This window comes from Eumetopias jubatus, unplaced genomic scaffold (genome assembly GCF_037043125.1).
Source record: "Eumetopias jubatus isolate StellerSeaLion01/CBP00866 unplaced genomic scaffold, mEumJub1_p1.0 scaffold_12, whole genome shotgun sequence".
Lineage (NCBI taxonomy): Eukaryota > Metazoa > Chordata > Mammalia > Carnivora > Otariidae > Eumetopias > Eumetopias jubatus.
Window position 1 is genome coordinate 41,025,690 of NW_028274818.1, and position 20,458 is coordinate 41,046,147.

Genomic DNA, 20,458 nt, shown 5'->3' on the forward strand with positions numbered 1-20,458 from the left:
GCTGATGAAGCCTTAGAGACCCTTGGCGGCGACGTGCCCCAGAGGTGGGCCTTCTGTTTTATTTCCGCCAGGAACTGGCGTTGAGAATTTAAGTGTGCGTGTGTGCCTTGTAAATACAATAAGCATACATGCCCCTTCTCTCTAACCCGGTTAGCCCGGGTGTCCGTGTGCGCGCTGCCGCCCTGCACGCACGAGGTTCCGGAATTGTTCAAAGCGCCCGCGGTTGCAGCAGGCGAGGCAGAGCGCTCCCTGGGGACCGAGGACAGGACCCAGCTGAGCCGCCGTGGGCAGAGCGGCGCCGGCAGCCCGGCAGCCAAAAGGCGCGGGGACCCGACGGGGCCAAGGAGGAGGGAAGCGCGGAGTACCCGCGGCAGGCCGCGGCGAGCGGGAGCGCGCATCGGGAGTCCAAGCCCGGCCACCTCCGCGCGCAGCCCCCGGCCGCCTTCCCCCGCCCGCCCGCCGCTGCCCGCGGCGTGACTCGAGCCTTCCTGGCCGAGTACTGGCTGTCCCTGGCCTAGCCTCAGCCAGACGCGGGGGAGAGAGAGCAAGGGCTGAGAAGCGCCGGCGGGAAAGGAATTGGCCGGAGGAGACGAGGAGGAGGAGGAGGAGTTGGAGGATGGAGGATGGAGTCCCGGGCGGAGAGAAACCGGGGGCCGAGAGCGCGCGAGCGGAAGACTCTGCCGTGCGGCCCGGGTCTTCGGAGGGTCTGCCACGCCCTTCCCCATCCTTTGGCCCGAATGGAGGGGTAGTGGGGACACGAGCCGCCGGCCGGGTCCGAAACCCCCGCAAGACCCACGGAAACCCGCAAGCCCGGGGCTCCGCCGTCCAGGAGCACCTGCTGCAGCGGTCGAGCCCGCCGCAGTATTTATACCCGGGGCGCGAGCCCGCACGGCGGGGCGCAGGGACGGAGGGGGGAGGTTGCGGGGGGAACGGCGTCCCGCGAGGCCCCGCCCCGTTCGGTGCGGCCCCGCCCCCCTGCGCGACCCTCCACACTCGGGGCGCCGGGACCCCCCACTCCGGCCGGGGTCCGCGGCCCGCTGCCGGGTGTGGGGATTGGCTGAAGGGCGGGCCTCCCTGCGGAAAGCGACGTCACGGCCGTTCCTGCAGTGTGAATGAATCAAAATGCCTGGGTGACCGCGGCCTCCCCGGCGGCCGGCACGCGAAGGGTGGAGGGGGAGGGGGAGAGAAGCGGGCGGGGGAAGGAGGAGGGGAAAAAAGCCAGAGCTGCAGCAACAGCGTCTCCTCAACCCGGGATGTGCACCTACCCGGGAGAGCGAGATCAAAGGGATTTGAAACAGACTGAGGGCTGGCGGGGGGAGGGGGCCAGCCAGCCTGTGGAATTCTCCCGGAGAGGCGGAGGGTCCGGCTTCCACCGTGACTTCGGCGGCCTAGTTGGGGTTTTTATTATTATTTTCAAATTTCTGAATCCAGCTTAAGCGAGAGAGCAAGAGATCTCCGTAGACTGCGACTCCCCGGCTCTCGCTCCAAGATGATGCAGAGCGCAGCTGTCCCCGCGGAGGGGGCTGTCAAGGGGCTCCCGGAGATGCTTGGTGTGCCGATGCAACGTAAGACACCCCCCTTTCTCGCTGATTTAATTCGATAACAAGACAGCCAGCAGCCTTGGCCGGTACGGGGCGGGTCGGACGCTGCGTGTAGCCTGGACCGGAGGGGCCGGGCGGGGCGAGGGGCCGCCAGCCCCGGCGCAGAGGCGGTCACAGGGCAGGGGCACCGGCCAGAGTGCATTTAAAGGGCCTGGCTCTTGGCTTTGGGGGCCGAAAGTGAAAGGCTCCCGAGCGTGCTCGGGGCCAGCGGAGGGTACCGAACCCCGCATCTCCAGCCCATGGCTTTTCTAGGAGCGTTGGCAGAGTGCTGTTTGGGGACACCAGGGGAACGAACTGCAGGCCAGGCCTGAGGGCTGGGGTGGTCCCCGTAAAGCACCCTCCCTCCTGGGGTTCCGGTCGAAGCTCGAAGTACCGCTAGTGCAACTTCACCCCAGCTGGCGGGAAGTTGGAGAGCGCGTCCCCCGCCCCCGGGGCTGGCGGCGCGGAAGCCCAGGCCACACGCTCTGTCCCCGCGCGCAGGGCGTGCGCGCCCGGTGCGTCCTCAGCCGCTGCTGCCCGCGGCGCCCGCAGCCTGCGCCGCCGGCGACTGCCTGCTTTTAGTGAGGAGGTCAACTCGCCATGTTCCAGCTAGCCGAGGAATGCAGGGGAGGGGGAAGCGCCGGGACGAAGTTGTGAACTCGGGGTACAGCCTTTGCGCAGGCGAGGACATACTTTCCGGACGGCTTGGACTCGGCAGGGGAGACACATAGGGTGCCCCTAAGGTATCTGGGCGCTTTGCTCGCCCACCCACTTTCTTTCCCGCGCCCGATATTAGCAAGACTGCGGGAGCTCGAGGCGTGTTTATCCCCAGGTCTCTGTGTGTGTTTGGGTGTGCGCGCTGAGGCATTTTCCCGGAGGGAGCCTGTCTCTGTCCCGCACTCCCCAACGGAGTCTTCGATGGAGAATCTGTGCGGAGGCCGGAGCAGGTCCCGAGGCATCGCGCGCGCACGGCGGGTGCCTAGTGAGTCCTGCCGTACAGGCTCGCGGACTCTGCGCAACACCCCTGCGCACCGTGGAGAGGGAACGGTTCCCTCACTCCGCTTGCCAAGGGACTGTGCTTCCGTCCGCGATTTCTTTAGTGGAGCGGTAGCTACGTCCTCGAGGTTTATTTTAAGTAAATAAAATAATGGTGTCTACTTACGAACTCGGAGGGCGCGCGGCTGCGCCCTCCTGCGCCCTCCTGCGCCCCGGCTCTCCGCCGCAGGGATTCTGCCTGGGCCATACCTCAAAGGGCAGGCTGGCGATCGTGTGTGTCCTGGGCTTCCCTGGGAAGTTTTTGAGAAGGAACTGGAAGAGGATGGCTTCCCCCAAACCTATGTAGGTTGTTCTCTGACTGTATCCTGCAGTTATCCTTTGTGTCTTTTCCTGTCAACTGTTGGCAAACGGTTCCACGTCTGCGTCGCGCGTTGGGAAGTTGCCTGCTGACCTAGATGTGTCTGTAGAAGGCTTTCGGGGTCCGCTGCTGCCCTCACTGCTCCCACCCCACCGCGGGCAAGGAGGGAGTGGGTTCTCAGCCCCTGCAGAAACGGAAACACAGACGGACTGTAGCTCTGCGTGAGTGAGGGGAGCGTGTGAATGGGCGGAAGGCGTGTGTGTGGCTCGTGGCCTTGTCGCCCAGTACGTCTGTGCTTTAATAGTTGTGGTCCGTAGGTGGCCTGTCAGGACGCAAAGAGGGCCGAGTGCTCTGCTCTGACATCCTTTCCTGGGGCGCTCAGCACACTTCGATGTCTCACTTTTTGTTTCTCTTACTCAGAGACAACCTTGATTTCGACGTCAGGAACTCGATTTCCTAAAATGCCTAAAACTTGCCTTCAGAGCTACAGTTCACCAGGGCTCCAGTCTGGGTTCCAACTGTGGAGAACTCAGTGAAGCAGAGAGTGGGAGTCTCATCCCAGGGCTGCCCAGCAGAGGCAATGCCGAACCAGGAGGGGCTGGTCTGCCTTTCCTTTTGTCTTGCCCTGGTTCTGGGGCCTGTTGAAGGAAGCAGTGGCCAAAACTGAGGGGCCCAATCCCTGAAGACTTGCAGTCCAGCTTTTTTTTTTTTTTGGCGGGGGGCATGCATGGAACATACTCATCCCCTTCCAGCAGATGTGACTGTTGGTGCAGAGAACTGGGCATAGGTGGGGTGTGGTCCCCTCACACACATAAACACCACCATTCTCTTTTCTGGAACAGGTGGCCCACTGCCTAACAACTCTCTGGGGGGTGTGGGGGGGGACATGCCCTTAGACCTCAGGGAAGAAGAAGGGTCATCCCAGGCCTGTGGGTGTTTAAACCTAGGGAGAGTGGAGACAACAGAAAGGCTCTCTGGCAATGGTTCTTCCAACCCTACAACTGGAAGGTCTGGGTTGCCCCCCCCCCCCGCCAGGGGCACACACACAGGCATATTTGGTTTCTTTACCTTGAGCTGCACAGATGTAGGGATACCCCAACCTGGGTCCCTCTGGTGCCCTGGCCTCATAGGGGCATTTTAGGAGTTTGAATCCAGTTTGTTTGGGAGGCAGTTAGAATATTCTTTTGAGGGTGGGTGAGGTGCATTCCCTTAAGGAAAACGTTAACCAAGTAGTGTAATAATTTCTCTCTTGGCGAGCTTATTCCTGGCTCTCTGCACCACCACCGCCACCCCCCCACCCCCCACCTCCCACCACTGCTCGCTCCTGGGCGGACTTGTCAGCATGGTCACCCTCCTCCTGCTTCCCCGCACAGACCTTGCAGGGCTGATGAGAGCCTCGCGGCTTCGACAGCTCTGCGGCGGCCTGATGGGGCCCACGCTTGGCTCAGACTTCTCCAGACAAGCTTGAGGATCCTCATCTGTTTGAGGGGCATCAGCCTGGGGCAAGAAGCTTGGGAGGAATCGGTGGGAGGAGTCTGGGAGTGATCCCCAAGAGAACCCTGGAGTAGGGAGGTAGAGCCCCACCCCCTTTTAAATCTCTGCCGGGTTCCGGGCAGCCCGGTTCCTGTCTTTGGTCAGTGTGTTCTAAGGAACTCAAAACCCCCGGCTCCTTGCTCTGGGTGACAGGAGCACTGTTTGTGTGAGGCTGCACCTTGAGGTTCACGTCCAGCATGAGTGGAGGTCCTGTCCAGCGTGGGCCCAGGGCCTTGGGTAGTTTTTTTTCTGGCTAGGTGGATAGGTTCAGAAAGGGACCTTGTCCTAAGCTGGCGGGTCCCAGCTACTTGGCCCACAATTAGGATTGCGGTTCTCTCTCATTATGGGTACAGCCTGCTTCTGCTCAGGTCTTCCCGCCACCTCCCTCTGGGCTGTAGAAATGCCAGGTCCGAATTCTCACAGTTCCGACCCCGGGGTGGGGGGGGGGCGGCAGTGTTGGATTCCACGATCGCCTCCTGATCCTCCTCTGAACCTGTCTCCTCCCTGAACTCATCGGTTTCCCCACGCATCTCCGCCCGCTGGCCCCTCTTGCCTGCCAAGACGACTCGGAACAGTGAGGGACATAACAGGGAGGTGGATGTTTTATTGCCCCTTGCCCTCGGTTTTGGCCTGTCTCCCACGTAGTTTCCCTGGGCACCAAGGGAAAGGACAATGGCCCCCGACGGCCTCCGGGTTGCTGGCTGGAGAGCTGGCCAACCCTGGTGGGAGAAAGGAGCGACCCGCTGGGTCCAGGCAGGGAGTGATAAACGGGGAACATGTCCAGGGCATCTCCCGTCCCACCCTTATCTCCTAAAATATCTACTTCTTGCAGCTCTTGCAAACCCCGAAGTTGTGAGTAAAGGGTATTTGATTGTGTATGTGGTAGGATCTGGGTGAAGAACTTCTCTAGGACGCCCCGCTACCTTTTCTCCTCTTCTGGGGCACCTGCGGATGCGTCCGGTAAATCTTCTAGCATGGATTCCATTCGAGTCCTCACTCCCGACCTTATCATCCTTCTTGCAGACTATTTCTTAAGGGGTGGAAAGGGACTCATTTCCAGGGCCAGGAGGTCTCTCAAACTCTGGAGCAGCGATTCGAGCTTCTTTCCATTCCTGCCTTTCCTGATGGTGCTGGAAAGAAAAACAAGGAAAAACTTTATTGTATGATTATGATATATACCTCCATATATTATATATACGGAGAGACAGAGAGATGTTGATTGATTCAGATTCCGATACAGAAATTCAGACAGCAGCCCCGGGCACCACAAATCTCCTTCCCCGCGTCACAAAAATATTGTCAGGAGCGAGCCAACTTTTAAAGGTCAGACTGGTGCCTGTCCCCGCCGGCAGATTCAGGCCTCGCGAATTGGGGATTCCGATTCCCTAACCTGGAGGATCCCACCCCAGCCTCGGGCCAGAGCTTCGCTCCACCCGGAGGGGAATTTGGAGAAAGCCGGGTGATCACAACAGCACCTCGTTGCGGAGCCGGGTGGCCGAGGGCGCCCGAGGAGCGAGCGGGCTCCGACCTCCCCGGTTCCACTGTCTGGATCAAAGAGGGCGGCGAGGGTGGAGGGGAGCCCTCCTTGGCCGGGCGCGGCCCCAGTGCGCTCAAGGAGCGGAATTAAAGGTTTAACCCGGACGGGGAGCGGACAGGCGGGGAGGGTGAGGGGCGAAGGTCTGCCCTGAGAGGTCCCCAGTGATCGGGAAAGATGGAAAGTCGGGACTGAGATGAGGAAGCAGGACCCTACTCGAGTTGTTTCTTCGCTTGGCCGCCGTGCGGGCACGTGGAAAACCAGGGCCAGGCGGGGCTGGGCGGGAGCGAGACGGCCTTGGGTCCGGGAGTGGGACCTGCGTGTCCCCCGCGCGCCGCGGGCAGAGCTCCTCCGTCCGGCGGGTAGGCGCTGGTCTGGGGGGCCCAGCGAGCTGAATTCGTTCAACAGGGTTTTGCAGCGTACCTGCGGGGGCTGTGCGCTGGCTCGACGCGTGCCCTGGGTGTTGAGGGCTTGCCAATGGGAGCAAGTGCGCACAGGACGGCCCATCTAGGAGAGCCGGCTTTGCGCACCCCGCGTCCCTCAGCCCGAGGTAGAGGTCGTGCCTGCGAAGGGGGCAAGGCACGGGCGACCTCCGTGTCCACCGCGCGCGCCACATTCGGCATTCCTGCGCCTCGGCCCTTTCCCTCCAACCACCTTGCCCGTTCCATTTCTCGGCTTTCTCTCCCGCGCGGCCCCAGCGAGCGGGGACTGGCCAAGCTTGGGGCCCGGTTCCTGCCCCTTTGAAGCGGCGGCAGAGACTTAACCCGCGGGGAAAGGCGCGGAAAGCGGGAGCGCCGACAGAGTGCCCAGCCCAGGGAGGCCGGGCCGACACCTCTCTTTCTCCCCATACCCACTTCTCGCCAAGCATTTGGGAAAGCAAAACTAAACTCCAACGCCAGCGGCCCAAGGCTTTCCGAGACTTTAACCCTTGGAAAGCATTCTTCCCATTTGGGCAGCGGCTACTTATGCACGGATCTTGGAGGCAGCCAGCGGGTCTGCGAGGTCCGCGCAGCCCGCGCGCCCTGCGGGGGTTCGAACCTCGGCTCCCGACCCTGCTCCCAGCGCTTAGCGGACCTCGACGAGAGCTCGAAATGTGGCGGGCTCACAAGAGATGAGGTCTCTACCTGGGCAGCTGATGCAGTAAATTAAATTCGACCGTGCCACTGGGTGCGGGGAGAGGCGCAATGGCGCCGGCCGCAGGTTGCACCTGCCTTATAGAGGAAGCCACGGCCGGTCCGGGTCGGAGGGCAGGCTTCAGTCTGGGGCGCTCAGGGGGATGGCTTCGTCCGGGATGGAACTTTTTTTTTTTAACTTTTTTTTTTTTCGACGGCAGAGTGAATGTCCTTTAAAGGGATCTGAAGGGTGAAACTAATCAGGAAGGAGAGGAATTATTAGCCAGGCCCGGGCGGGATAAGACCGGGAGCGGCAGGAAGTTGAAGGAAGACCAAATGCTAGGTGTACCTCGCTCTTGACACGCCAAAAACGAAGCGGGATTAAGGCAAGAATGTTGGCTGAATGCTCAGGGGATTAGAGCAACGCGAGTCCTCAAGACGTCTTGGAGACCGCCTACATCACTGCAAATAAATACCAGGGTCGAGTTTTTAAAAATTGCGTCCTCCTAGAGGTGAGGTGGGGGTCGATGGAGGCAGGAAACCGGCAAAGCAATTTCTTTCCAGTGAGTAGACAAAACACGGCCCACAGGGGCGTCTTGGGTTTTGAACAGTGACCTGATGACCCCGGCTGACCAGGTGTAGACAGCCTCAAGTCCTAAATATTCCCATTGTCCTAACTTCCCATTTGCCTCGGATTTAGTGCCCTTTCACTGTGTGCTACAGTCAATTAGTGAGTACTTAGCACCGCATTAGCAGGCAGAACCCAGAGGGACACCCGTGCTGAGGCGGCAGGCCTGGAGGAAGGGGCGGGAGGTTGCACCTGCAGTCCCCCGCGGATGGAAAAGTAGCTAACAGGGACTAACCTTTCTATCACGTTAAGAAGACTGCTTTGAGCCTCTTGTTTTGGTCAGCAGTGATGGATATTTGGTGGATTTCTCTGGCTGGGAGACGAGTCTCCTCCAAATTGAAGAGTTGTGGATGGGAAGGTTTGGTGGCCTTGGATGGAGGGACCTTACATCATTGCTTTCATTTAGGGAAATTGAGCAGGATTTGAGCTGAGAAGCTTTGGAATGGTAGAGATTTGGAAACAGTTTAGCTGTCCACCCAACGAAAGGAATACTACTACTCACTTTGGGAAACAAGGTTGGAGTTTGCTGTGGTAGCACCAGATGCTGGGTTTGGAGATGGTGGGGGTGGGGAATGCAGGTTTCCTTCTGTAATGATTTTCTGCCTTTTTTCTCTTTCTGGAATGTGTGTTAACAATGCCCGCGACACAGATGTGAGCAAACTACTGCTGTTAGTAAAATTCCATTATGGCTTACGTGTCTATCTTCGTTCTCGTTCTTTCTCTTCTCCCTTTCTTCCCTTTCTTGCTCTTCCTTCCTTCTTTTGTGAGGTGTTTGCAGGGTGGGCACATGGGTTCCTGCACGGATTCACAGCACAGGGGTTTTGTTAGAGGTTGACTCTTTGGCAGGCTGCAGGGTGATGGGATCCCTCACTTTTTTTTTTTTTTGAGGCTTAGAAGGAAGGGCAGTTTCTGGGTCCAGCACAGAGGCTGCCCAGGAGCTGGGCTATTGTTGTTTGTGGTAGGAAAAAAGTCATCTAAAGTAGATGCTGCAGTGAGATTTTGCCTTTTTTTAGGTCCTAAATTCTGCAGGAGCCCTGATCAAAATGGAGCACAAATAAACCATTTTGAGGCACTGCTGTTGGGAGTAGGTGGACGGGTTGGGTTTAATTGGCAAAATTGGAATTGATTCTCTCTTGGAAAATGTACTCCAGGTTAACTTTATTAATAGTGGATTGGAAAATCATCTTGGGAGGCAAGTCCTAAGTCCTGTTGTTATTTTGGTGGATTTCGATTTCTTTCCTCAGATTTCCTCAGCCCCATTCCCTCTGTCAGTCTGGGTCTAGCCACAGATGTTTTACTGCGGTATCTCACCCCCAAATGCCTTTAAAGTATAATTTACTTTAATTATAATGTTAGAGGGTTAAGGGATGGGTTCTGGGAATAGCTTAATAGAGACAAAACTTGCAGCCAAATTAATTGAAAGTTTCTCGTTATGAGGGAGAGGTTGCCAAACATATGGAATATTGCTACGGAATGAGACATCAGAAAAACCCATTGTGGCGATTTAGCAGTGATTAAATGCGAAGATGGAGTGGAAACAGAGATGTGTCTGCAGCATTTCCGTAGACTGTCATGGATTTGTTTAAGATGACTTTCTGTTTTATTTGCAATCATTGAGAACATTCGATATCCTACTGAAGAACATTAATTCTGTGTCAATATCTAATCTAGAAGATAATCCTATACCTGCAAATACATATTTACATTATGTATTTTATTTACTACAGGACTCCTATTAAAATGTTGTCCAAATTCAGCCTTAATCTCCAGGATACTTTAGGATTTGATCTCTGTATTGAAAATGTTACTATTTTTTGAGCTGCCTAAGCAGAAAAAGAACAAAGGAGATTGTCAGAGGGACCCTGAACCACCAAATGAAACAAATAGGATCTGTCGGGGAGGGAGGATTCTGAAGGACGGGGTGGGGGGGGGGGGTTGGGGGGGGAGAAACATCAGGCACCGTCATTTCTGACATGAGAAGGCTTTTCTGACTTTTTTCCTAGTTTTTAGTCATTCGTCAAGACACACACACACAAAAACTAGGAAAGACTGGAAATTAGATGAGATGTGTAGGTTGATGTGTTTTTAAAGTATGTAAGTATTTTAAAGTATGTAAGCAAAGTATAATTGTAATAGAGAATGTGATTTACCTTAAATGCAATGCCAGCTTTTTTTTTTAAATTAAGCTTTTCTCAGGATTTGTGTGGCTCTGTTTAATGCTTCATCACCATCACAAAATACCACAATGTTCAATGCACCTTTTCTGCTCAAGTTTTGAAGATTTAATATTGGAATTTTGTGCTTCGGTTGTGTTGCTTACGGGATAATTCTTACTAAGTTATGAAGAAATGTATAAAATATTTGGGAAAATTATGTCACGGTCTCTTCAAGATACATGGGTTTAGAACAGGGGAAAATATGAAAAAGGAAGCTATAAATTGTTCAATAAAAATGATTGTCCTTAGTAGGGAGATGGAAAATACAGAGTGTGTGTGGGGGAACCCAGACACACAGAGTCATGATTTTCATGTAAAACACATCTTGAGTCTCAGGCTCACCCTGTATGTGGACTGCAGAGATAAATTAGTCCTTGGATCCAGTTCCTTCAGCCACAATGATCAGGTGATTGAAAAGGGGAGTTGGGACCGGAAAACAGGATTTTACTGTCAGTGGTGATGGTGGAAACTTTGAAGTGGAAAGTTTTATTTGTGAAGTATAGATCTAGGAATAGAACTTTTAATTAATTTAATTTTAACTATAGCTCTGTTATAATTCTTAGACTTGGACATTCCAGAAGCTAGGTATGAGTTTCAGCAGGCACGGTGCCATGCTTGGTATGTCCTGTGGCCATATGTTGATACACTTTAGAATTAGTCACTCCCAGACTAAATCAATTAAGTTCCCCCCCCACCCCTACCCCTACTGAGGGGGCCTTCCCCAGCCTGCCTTTTTGAAACCGGCTTCCTTCTTACTTACTCAGGGAAACCTGTTTTCTCCCCCTTATATGTGGGGAAGGAATGGAGAATTCTAAGAAAAACAATATTTTGCATAATATTTCAATTGTTTTTGTGTTTCCTCAAAGCCCCATTTAGCTTCTTCTTTCAGTTTGTAATCAGGAAAGAAAATTAAATAAATAAAATTATGTAGTTGGGAAACATATATCGGCCAAAATGTTATTTAAGATGAGCTCTAAAACTACTTAGTTCTCAAGTGAAGTCACCAGCAAAGGGGTTTGGAGTGAAAGCCACAGGCTTTCTTGAGCCCTTTTGGAAGCCTTGGTCTTCAGTCAGCCCCAGCCAGAACATGTCCCAGACAAAAAGAAGCTTCCTTTGACTCCCAACTGTGTACCCTTTGGGAAGCTCTTTTAGATGTAGAGGTTCACTTTTCGCAGAAAGTGAGTAGAGTAAATGAACTTGCAGATTTGCAAGTCCTCCACAAAGTTCAGAGTGCTGGCAATCTTAAAGACCAGGACCAAGGCTCCCATCTTGCAGATGGAGCAGCCCTCAGTGGCTGGAGTGCTCCTGGGTGTCCTAAGAGGGGGCCAAGCCTCCCTGGAGTGTCATGGGATCTGCCCACCCCACTGGGAGTGCTGGAGCATAGACCCTAGCTCCTCTCCTGAAAGAAGCAAGGAAAACCTTGTCATGGGCATGAGGCTGTTCAGTCAAATTCTGAAACCAAAAGAGGAACTCTGTCCAAGGGGGAGTTAAAAAGTTAAAAAGCAGGGTCTTGTGGTGCTCCGAGGTGGCACATCAAAGTCCAAATTTTACAAAACATTAATCTGATCTCGGCATGGTTCAGTGAACATTATTCCTAATAACGCTAAATAACTTAATTTTTAAAATATCAAAATACTCACCAGCATTAAGATTTCAGTAGAAATATGGAAAGTCCAGTACATTTTCCCAGAAAGGTGCACTTTCTTCAGTACATTTTAGAAGTTACTGCCGAGTGTGTTGGTTCTAGTTCTAGTCTCTTTAGTGGAAAAATGTTTTTCCCCACCTTGCTGTTCTTCCGTGACCAGAGAGATAGAAAACACCATCTTTCAAAGAATTAAAATCGATCAAACAAACAAATGCAAACTGTCTCTGAAATGCTTCATGGTGGGCCCTGGTTCCTTGAGAGCAGTTGCTTGGAAATGAAAAACCGTGAGCGGGGAATAAAAACACAGAATACTTTTTTAGATGTCACGGGGAGGGGTATGTGTGGAGGGGGTGATTTGGTTTACCACAGACCACATCAGACCTTTTGACCCCCTCTACTTCCCAGTTTTCTGAAACTTCACTAATGGAGGAATTGGGGATTTAAAATGGAGTCCATTTTCGGATAGACCCTCTGAAAACTAAGCATCTTGTGCCCACACAGCAGTATTTCAGGTGATTGGAGGGTATGGGTTTTATAAGCTTCCTTGATGAAGAGGTAGATTAAGGCGACAGGCAAAGAAAAGGTTTTTAGCCATTTGTCATCAAATAGGAAATAGTCACTTTGCCATTGGGCATTTAGAGATCTCCAAGAAAAATACTAGAATCCTCATTGGCTGATATGAACTCAATCCACTCTCACCTGAATACATTACAGCAAAAGTGAAGTGAGGTCTGTTGGTGGTCCCAACCCACCTCCCCATTCTCACCATTCACATATGGGGGAGGAGACAAAGGTCTGGCAAATTTGCTCTCATTCTGTGGAGGAAACAATCTGCCAGATTTCTTTATTCCAAGAAGACTTAACCTTGTAATGTTGCATTATCTGCTATTCATATTCTGGGATTATGCTGATTAGAAAGGGGTGTACATCTTCAGATGCTTTAGAACTAAAAGGATGGAGGAGAGTTTTGAGTGTTTTGTGTGTGTAGGGGGAGGTCAGTGAGGGAGGGGAAATTATATCAGGAAATAAGGAAATGAGATGATTTTAATATATTTTAAATATATAAATTCATCTTGTTGATGACTGGCCATGGGGAGTGGAAGAGGGAGTTACCAGTGAGCTAGGCAACAGTATTATGGGGCTAGGTGTTTTATACTCATTGTCTGATGTGATCACACAGCCAACCCTGCGAGACTGGTGTTACCATCGCTGTTTTACAGATCAGAAAACTGAGGCTCAAAGACGTTAAGCGATTTGTCCAAAATCGTATACATGGTAGACTGAGATCTGAACCCAGATCTATCAGACTCTGATCTGGGATTTATTATAAACAATTTGGCAGACCTAAAGATTTGAAGATCTAAACTCGAAGCAGAACTGAAAGCTTTCCAATTCTCCCAACAGTTTTCTAAAAGAGTATTTGAACAAAATGTTTCCGCTTCCCCCTAGCTTTCTATAGTGTTCAATGCTCACTTTCCCCCACTGCTCCAGGGTTGGACAGCTCCCTCCTTCTGAGATGCTTCCTTTCCAGAGAGGGAGCAGGACTTGAGAAGAATTGGCTTTTTTTCCAGAATGGCCATGCCTCAGCCTGTGTGTGCATGATGTTTATGTGTATGTGTGAGTATAAGTATCATGGTATATGTGTGCTGGCGTACCTACCAGTGTGTGTATTACAGGTGCATGTCTGACTATATGCAAACATGTGTTTGTCTGTGTGAATGTGGTATGCGTGGGTGCTTTCGTGTGTGTCTCAGGGTGTATCTTGGATTATTTGTGATTGTGTGTGTTTGTGTATGTTAGTATGTATATGTGTTTGTGTTCTATGTGTATGTGTGTACTAAGTATGTGAATGTGTGTGTTTGTCTGACTGTGTATGTGTTTGTGTGGATGTGGATGTCCTGGGATGAGTCCAAGGGAGCCTCCCTGCCTATGTTGTTGCTCTCGCTGTGCTTAGGTCTGTGCTTTGAGCCATGTCACTCTGCAGGACTCACAGAAGCCTCTGGGCCCTGCCGATGGGGAAGGCATTGTACCGTGTGACCCAGCATCTCCCCAGATTCCTTGGCTGTTCTGGGGGCTTTGCCGTCTTTTCATGGCTGAGCTCACTCTCTGCCCAGCCCCAGCAGAGAACATCACCAAAGAACCCTTTCGTGCAGATAAGATAAAAATGTTCATTTTAAGTGAAATGACTCTTCGTATCAGAAACTGAGTTTATAGGTTAAATTCTGTCTTAGCAACTCCCAGGATCGGCTTAAATTCCAGTTTTTAAAGTGAAATCTTGTGATATTAAATACTGCATGAAGTAAGTTGAGTTTATTAGGGACTTGGAGATCTTCTGGCTCCTCGGAAATTTTGGTTACAACTTTATTTCTGGTAGGAGACCCCTATAACCTCTGTCCTGTTTGGGCTCTCTGAATTTAAAAATAATAATCATTTATTGTAAGTTTAAAAAAAGCTTGTGTTGTTGCTCCTGGAAAGATTTCTAGATAGCTTACATTTCACACTAATCAAAATAATTGCACGGAGTGCTGTCACCTGAAGAGTGGGATCTGAGTTCACAGGTCTCCACCCCCTCATAGCCAGGGATGAATCTGAACTTGACAGATGCCATCAACAAGCTGACACCTTGCAGCTGGGGGGATGGGGTCAGCAGGACAGAGGCTTCTGCTTCCCACCCTCCTCTGGGTGTGGGGTGTCTGTCCCGTACAGCACATGCATACCCAGTCTACAGGATCTAAATGTATGTCTCAAACATTTCCATTTGCCCAGTGTTTCGGAGCCCGAGAGGCCCGTGGCTTATTTAACGCCCTTGTCACTGTATGCAGAGCAGATTTGTGGCTACCTCTTCCCTCCACCTCCCCTCCATAAAATGACAGGGGTAGAGCCAGGTGAGGCGTGTCCAGATCCCTCCAGCTCTCAGGTTGGGTTAGCCTACTTTAAGCGTAGGCTCTTGGTTCAAATCCCAATTCCCCCACTGTGGGACACTGGGCACTTTGCTTCGGGTCTCCAAGCTCAGTTTTCTCATGTGTACAGTGGGGTAAGAACACTTTCCTACCAAGTGGTATGGATTATTGAGATAATATACATCCAGGACCTGGCAGAGTTCATAACAGGCTCTTGACATCTGACTTTACCATTATTGATGTATTACGGATCTCTCAAATCATTTCTACGTTATCTTGGTTTTTAAAAATGCCCCCCCCCCCCGCAAATCTACATTGGAATACAGTGTGAAAGATTTTTTTTTTTTAACTTAAAAAAGGGCCCTTAGAATGTCCCTCACATTTTTGCCAAACTCGAGGACCCCAATTTGGTCCCAAGGCCTGAGAGAACCCCGAGTTTGGGCAGCGCAGCCCGACCCAGCAGGAAGCATCCCTGCAAGCTGGAGGCTGAAATGGCTTGTCTGTCTGCTTTTAGTGTTGTTCCTAAGCGTGTTGTCTCCGTTTCCAAGCCTGTAGAACTCCTCTCCCCTGCATACATTAGCCTTAATGTATTCTCTCTTGAATACTCATCATATTAAGGCTCCCGGTAGCTACCTTGCTCGAAATAAATTTTATGAGCGCACATCCTCGCCCTCATCCCCTGCATTTGCGGCCGGGAGGAGAAATATAGCCGCACCGCTCCCGGAGGCAGGGCCAGACGACAGTCAGGTGGGAGCGGGGCGGGCTGCGGGAGGGAGCGGGCTGGCGCACCCCGCGCGGGGACCGCGGCTCTCCGCCCGGGTTCTCCAAGGGTTAATGAGCGTCCGCCGGCCGAGTACCCGGCCCGGGGACTCCGGCCGTCCGCCCGCACAAAGACGCCCCTAGCGGGGCCGTGTCGCCGCGTCCCCGGTGGCCCGCGGGGACAGACGGCGGCCCCCGGCCTGGGACGCGCCCCCCGCGCCTGGTGGGCACGGGCTCGCCGCTCTGCACCCGTGCGTCCGCCAGCCGCTTCCCCGCGCGGGGGGCCTCCGTCTCCTCTCCCCTCCCTTGAAAACCGTGCCAGAGCGATCCTGCTCCGCACCTCCTTCCTCCAGCCCCTGGCTCCGCAGCCAAAGCCACTCCGAATGCGGACGCGGGCAGGAGAACCCAGCGCCCCTTGCCTCCCCCTTTTTAAAAAAATGATTTCTATCTAGTGCGGTTTATTTATTTATAATTTATTTTTTAAAGGTTTTATTTATTTGTCAGAGAGAGAGAGAGAGAGACAGCACAAGCAGCAAGCAGGGGTAGTGGCAGGCAGAGGCCAAGGGAGAGGCAGGCTCCCCGCTGAGCAAGGAGCTGGATGTGGGACTCATTCCAGGACCCTGGGATCATGACCTGAGCCAACAGCAGACCCTTAACCGACTGAGCCGCCCCGGCGTCCCATGAGCCACCCAGGTGTCCCCCCCTTGCCCTTATTGACCTTCTTTACAAGAGTTGTCCCCCCCAACCCCCCGACTGGCCTGGTCATACCGCAGGAGCCCCTGGTGAGTCACTCCTCACTCCTCAGAATCTCCTCTCTGAGTCTCCCGATCTCTCCACGGCAAAGGCCCCCCTGCCCCCCTCCCCTTCCCTGCTGCTCCAGGGTTGCCAGTCCTGAGGGACTGTGAGAGAGGCGGGGGAGTAGTTGTAGTTGAGGGAGGACTACCCGCAGGCAGACAGGCATGCCCCTGGCCCTGGCGGAGCTGCCCTGGTGGTGTGGGGCGCTCTCTGAGCCTCTACCTGAGGGCCCAATGAGATCAAGTCCGTGAAAGGGAGGGGGGGTGTTCCTAACTTTCCCTGCCCTCAGCCACAACAGCACCATATCTAACAGCTGGTTACTGCAGTTATCTCCTAATAATAGCAAGACTTTATTGAGCACCTACTGTATACTGGCCCACTCCTACCTGTATTGATTGAATTACTCTTCACAACAATCCTACTAGGTACTATTGTCATCACCCCCCCCCCCCCCGTTTTAACAGGAGCAGAGAGAGGTGAAGTGATTTGTTGAAGGTTAAAAAGCAGAGCCAGGATTCAAACCTAGGCAGCCTGGCTCTAGAATCCATGGTCTTACCCTGTGTCTTACTCACCCCCCCATTATTTGATGGAAATCCTCTTGCTGTCGTGTGCTTAGTACTTTGCTGGGCACATGGGAACTGTTTGGTAAGTAACTCGGTAACTAATTGGTAAACATTTTCTTTGTCAAGGAGGAAAAAATTTTTTAAAAGATTTTATTTGAGAGAGAGAGCGTGAGAGAGAGAGAGAGAGCACAAGCAGGGGGAGGGGCAGAGGGAGAAGCAGACTCCCCGCTGAGGGGGGAGCCTGATGTGGGCTCTATTCAGGGACCCCAGGATCATGACCTGAGCTGAAGGCAGACGCCCAACTGACTGAGCCACCCAGGCGCCCTGGAAAACTTTTGAGATGGGAAAAAATGCCATATGCACAAGGACAGGTAGCAGGTATCCAGACCCATGCAGATCTGCCTCAGTGTGGCTCCTGGTAGTTTTCATGGGGCATTTTGGTGGAAGAATGGGGTCAAAGAGCAAGGCATCTAGTGGGTCTGACTTTCAGGCACATGTTGGTAGCTGCCGAGGCCATAACGGGAACAGGCTGGGTTTGGGGTTTAGTGGGCCCAACACTGACACATGTCCGTCTGTCACTAGAGATGTCACCTAGTGAGGGTCGCAGTAGCCTATCTACAGGTCTGAGATACGAATGACTTAGTACTGGAGCTTTCTTTCTACATAGATTTAGATGTGTTCACATCCCCACCCACCCCCAAGTGCTTTGAGGCTAATTCCGTTATGTTAACACTTTTAAATGGTATCACACCAACACATATGATATGAATCAAGAAACACGGATGATTCCTGAGAGATTTGGTTTTCCTGGCCCACTCCTACCCGTATTGATATTTTGGAGTGCACTGGAGAAACTGGTGAACTGTTTCAAAGTGGAACGTCTTCTTAGAGAAGACGTGATCAAGTATTTATTCAGTGGGAAACATCGGTGGAGTTACTCGTGTGTGCCAGGCACGGTGCTAGGCAGTCAGGACCCAAAGCTGCGAAAGGAACACTGTTCCTGCCCCTTGAGAATCCCGCCTCCTAATGAGAAACACAGGGTGGATTGGATTTCGGTTCCCACCTGCCGCCTGGACCGGTGACCTCCGTGGGTGTATAGCCCGCACCATTCTATGTGGCAGCCGAAGGGTTTGGGTGATGTCCTTTTCCTCCCGTGGGGAAGGAATTGTGAAGAATGGGAAGGCATCCACACAGGGTCCAGCCCGGTGAGTGGTGCTGCGTGGAAGGCTCACCCTGCCTTTCTCTCTGCTCCCCACAGAGATCCCTCAGTGCGCCGGCTGCAACCAGCACATCCTGGACAAGTTCATCCTGAAGGTCCTGGACAGACACTGGCACAGCTCTTGCCTCAAGTGTGCGGACTGCCAGATGCAGCTCGCCGACAGGTGTTTCTCCAGGGCCGGGAGCGTCTACTGCAAGGAAGACTTCTTCAAGTAAGTCCGAACCCCGGGGGCTGTCCTCAATTCATTCTGGGGTTGGATCCATTGGCAACAATCCTGTTGGTCATGGTGAGGGGACTTCCTAGAATTTATTTTCTGTGGCATTTAGTCTGGGACTTTTCTCCCGGAACCTATTACCCAAGGCACTTAGGCTGGGGCCTTAGCTCACTTGGATGGACCAACTGGCAGCAGCGACACCAAGTACAGGAGGAGGGAGTGTCCGGCAGTGACACCGAGCCCCGTGGGGGTGGCCCGGGGCTGCTGGAGAGGCTCATCAAAGCCTGCAAACATTTGGCACAAATGAGCAAGCCTCAGAGAGGTGGCGTGCATCCTTCAGAGGTTGTGTGTTCTGCACAAAGGGAGGGGGGAGGTGGGGAGAGATGCCAGTCCTGGAGACAGAACATGTTTCTCCCTAATCCTCCCAAGGTTTAACTTCAGGGAATAAGTGATTTGAATTTCTGAGGATTCTCAAATTTCTTTCGTCCAATACGAGTTGAAAAGCACATTAAAGATGAATTTGGTTTCTACTGGGGCCTCCTCTCCTCCATGGCTTGTGTTGAGAAGGCAACACTCCTGGTCACCAACACACTTTGGCCAAAAATGCACCACTCTGTCCCTGTGTGTGTGTGTGTGTGAGCATGTGCGAGTGCACACGTGTGTGAGAGCATGAGCATGTGCGAGTGCACACGTGTGTGAAGGCATGAGCGTGTGCGAGTGCACGTGTGTGTGTGTGTGTGTGTGTGTGTGTGTGTGTGTAGAGGAGAAAGAGGACACAGCGGGCGGGCCTGGCCTTGGGGTTGGCTCAGCTTCGTTCCAGGGTCCGTGCGTCCTCCTTTTCCTGTTTTCTCTGCACCGTCGGGAAGCCTCAGTGAGCTCCAGGGCGGTGGCCTTCTTGCCCAGCTGGGAACCGGGTAGGTGCTGACATGTCCCTGGCTCAGACCACGGGCTGGGCTGTGGGCAAACCCATTGGGATCACGTCACAGGACACTGTCACCAGAGAAGCTCCTTTGAGCCCCTCCCTGGGGTTTGGACCTTGACTAGCTGGCTCCAGGTCTGGGAAAGGGAGGAGGTGGCCGCTCCAGGGTAGGTTGGGGTTTGGGAGAAGTAGTGAGTAAAAGGGTCCCTTTAGACCCAGAAGGGGCCCAGGGTGCAGGCTAGGGAAGGATTAGCACAGGCCTATGAGCCATCAGCCCAAGACCAGAAGTATCAATGACAATTAGTCCCTCAGGCCAGTGCCCTGACCTCCTGCCTCTGTTAGCCCTCTGCCCCGTGCCACGGTCCTCATTTGGATCCTTCCGGAGCACTGCTCGGCAGTAACCTCGTGACTAAATCTCCCTCCTCCTCTAGCCCACATGCCTCCCCACCAGACCAGCATCCAACCTCACAGCTGACCCTGACCCCCAGCTCCTTCAGCAGGGCACCCTCTGCCTACAGAATATTCCAGATGCATTGTGCCATCAGAGCCTTCCTCCCTGGACCCCAGCTCCCTCTAGTCCTACCTCACCGCTTTCTTGGGTACCCGACGCCCCTTAGCCAGTTGCCCCCTTTCCCAGGCAGGCTCTGACCCAGGCTAGTTTGTCCTGCAGGGCTGATGTCTGTCCTCTCGAGGCATCCTTCCATGGCTGTGAGTCCAGCTCTTCCGTGGGTGGACACCCTGCCCCTTCTCTCTTCCGGGGACTCAGCATGAGTTGCCTTGTTTTTGCTTACTCCTCCCGCACCTGTTTGATCTTCCTTGCTGGCTTGAGGAAAGGTTTATTAGGTATGCATTTTTCCATTTTTCTGTCCCTGGCATGGCATGTGCCCCTGGCCTTGCCCACAGGCTGTCCCTGGGTTTGATACAACGAGGAGTAGATCCCACAGTGAACTTACAGCGTGTTTGGTGACCAGTTCCTTCTGTCCCTCGTATGCTGTTCTGTGCGTCGTGGACGCCCAGGCTGCCTGGGAAATGCACGGATCCGTGACTTACTTATTTAACTTACTTACTTACTTCTTATTTATTTATTTGTTTGTTTGTTTATTTTTATTTATTTAAAGATGTATTTATTTATTTTAGAGGTAGAGTGTGAGTGAGGGGAGGGGCAGAAAGAGAAGGGGAGAGAGAATCTCCAGCAGACCCCCCACTGAGCACAGAGCCCCATGGGGGGGGGGCTCGATTCCACAAGGCAGAGACCATGACCTGAGCTGAAGTCAGGAGTCCGACCCCCAACCAACGGAACCACCCAGGCGCCCCAGGCCCATGATTCAGTCACAGTCACTCTCTTTGTCCCACAGGACCACTCTGCTTCATAAAATGACCCCCCCCTCAGGGTTGGAACCTTTTGTGAAGTAGGGGAGCCGGCCACAGAGTCAGTGCTGTGACAAGGGGCTGCGTGGAGAGAAATTCAAAGCTGAGGTGATTCTGCT

General features: G+C 53.1%; 1 protein-coding gene across 1 annotated transcript in view; it reads left to right on the forward strand.

The window, feature by feature from the left end:
• Positions 1 to 1,122: 1,122 nt before the first annotated feature.
• Positions 1,123 to 20,458, forward strand: part of LHX4 (LIM homeobox 4) — a 39,512-nt gene continuing 20,176 nt past the window's right edge. The window contains exons 1-3 of the mRNA XM_028121468.2: positions 1,123 to 1,130; positions 1,432 to 1,565; positions 17,878 to 18,049. Coding sequence (XP_027977269.2) covers positions 1,123 to 1,130; positions 1,432 to 1,565; positions 17,878 to 18,049 — 314 coding nt within the window. The remainder of the gene's footprint in view (positions 1,131 to 1,431; positions 1,566 to 17,877; positions 18,050 to 20,458) is intronic.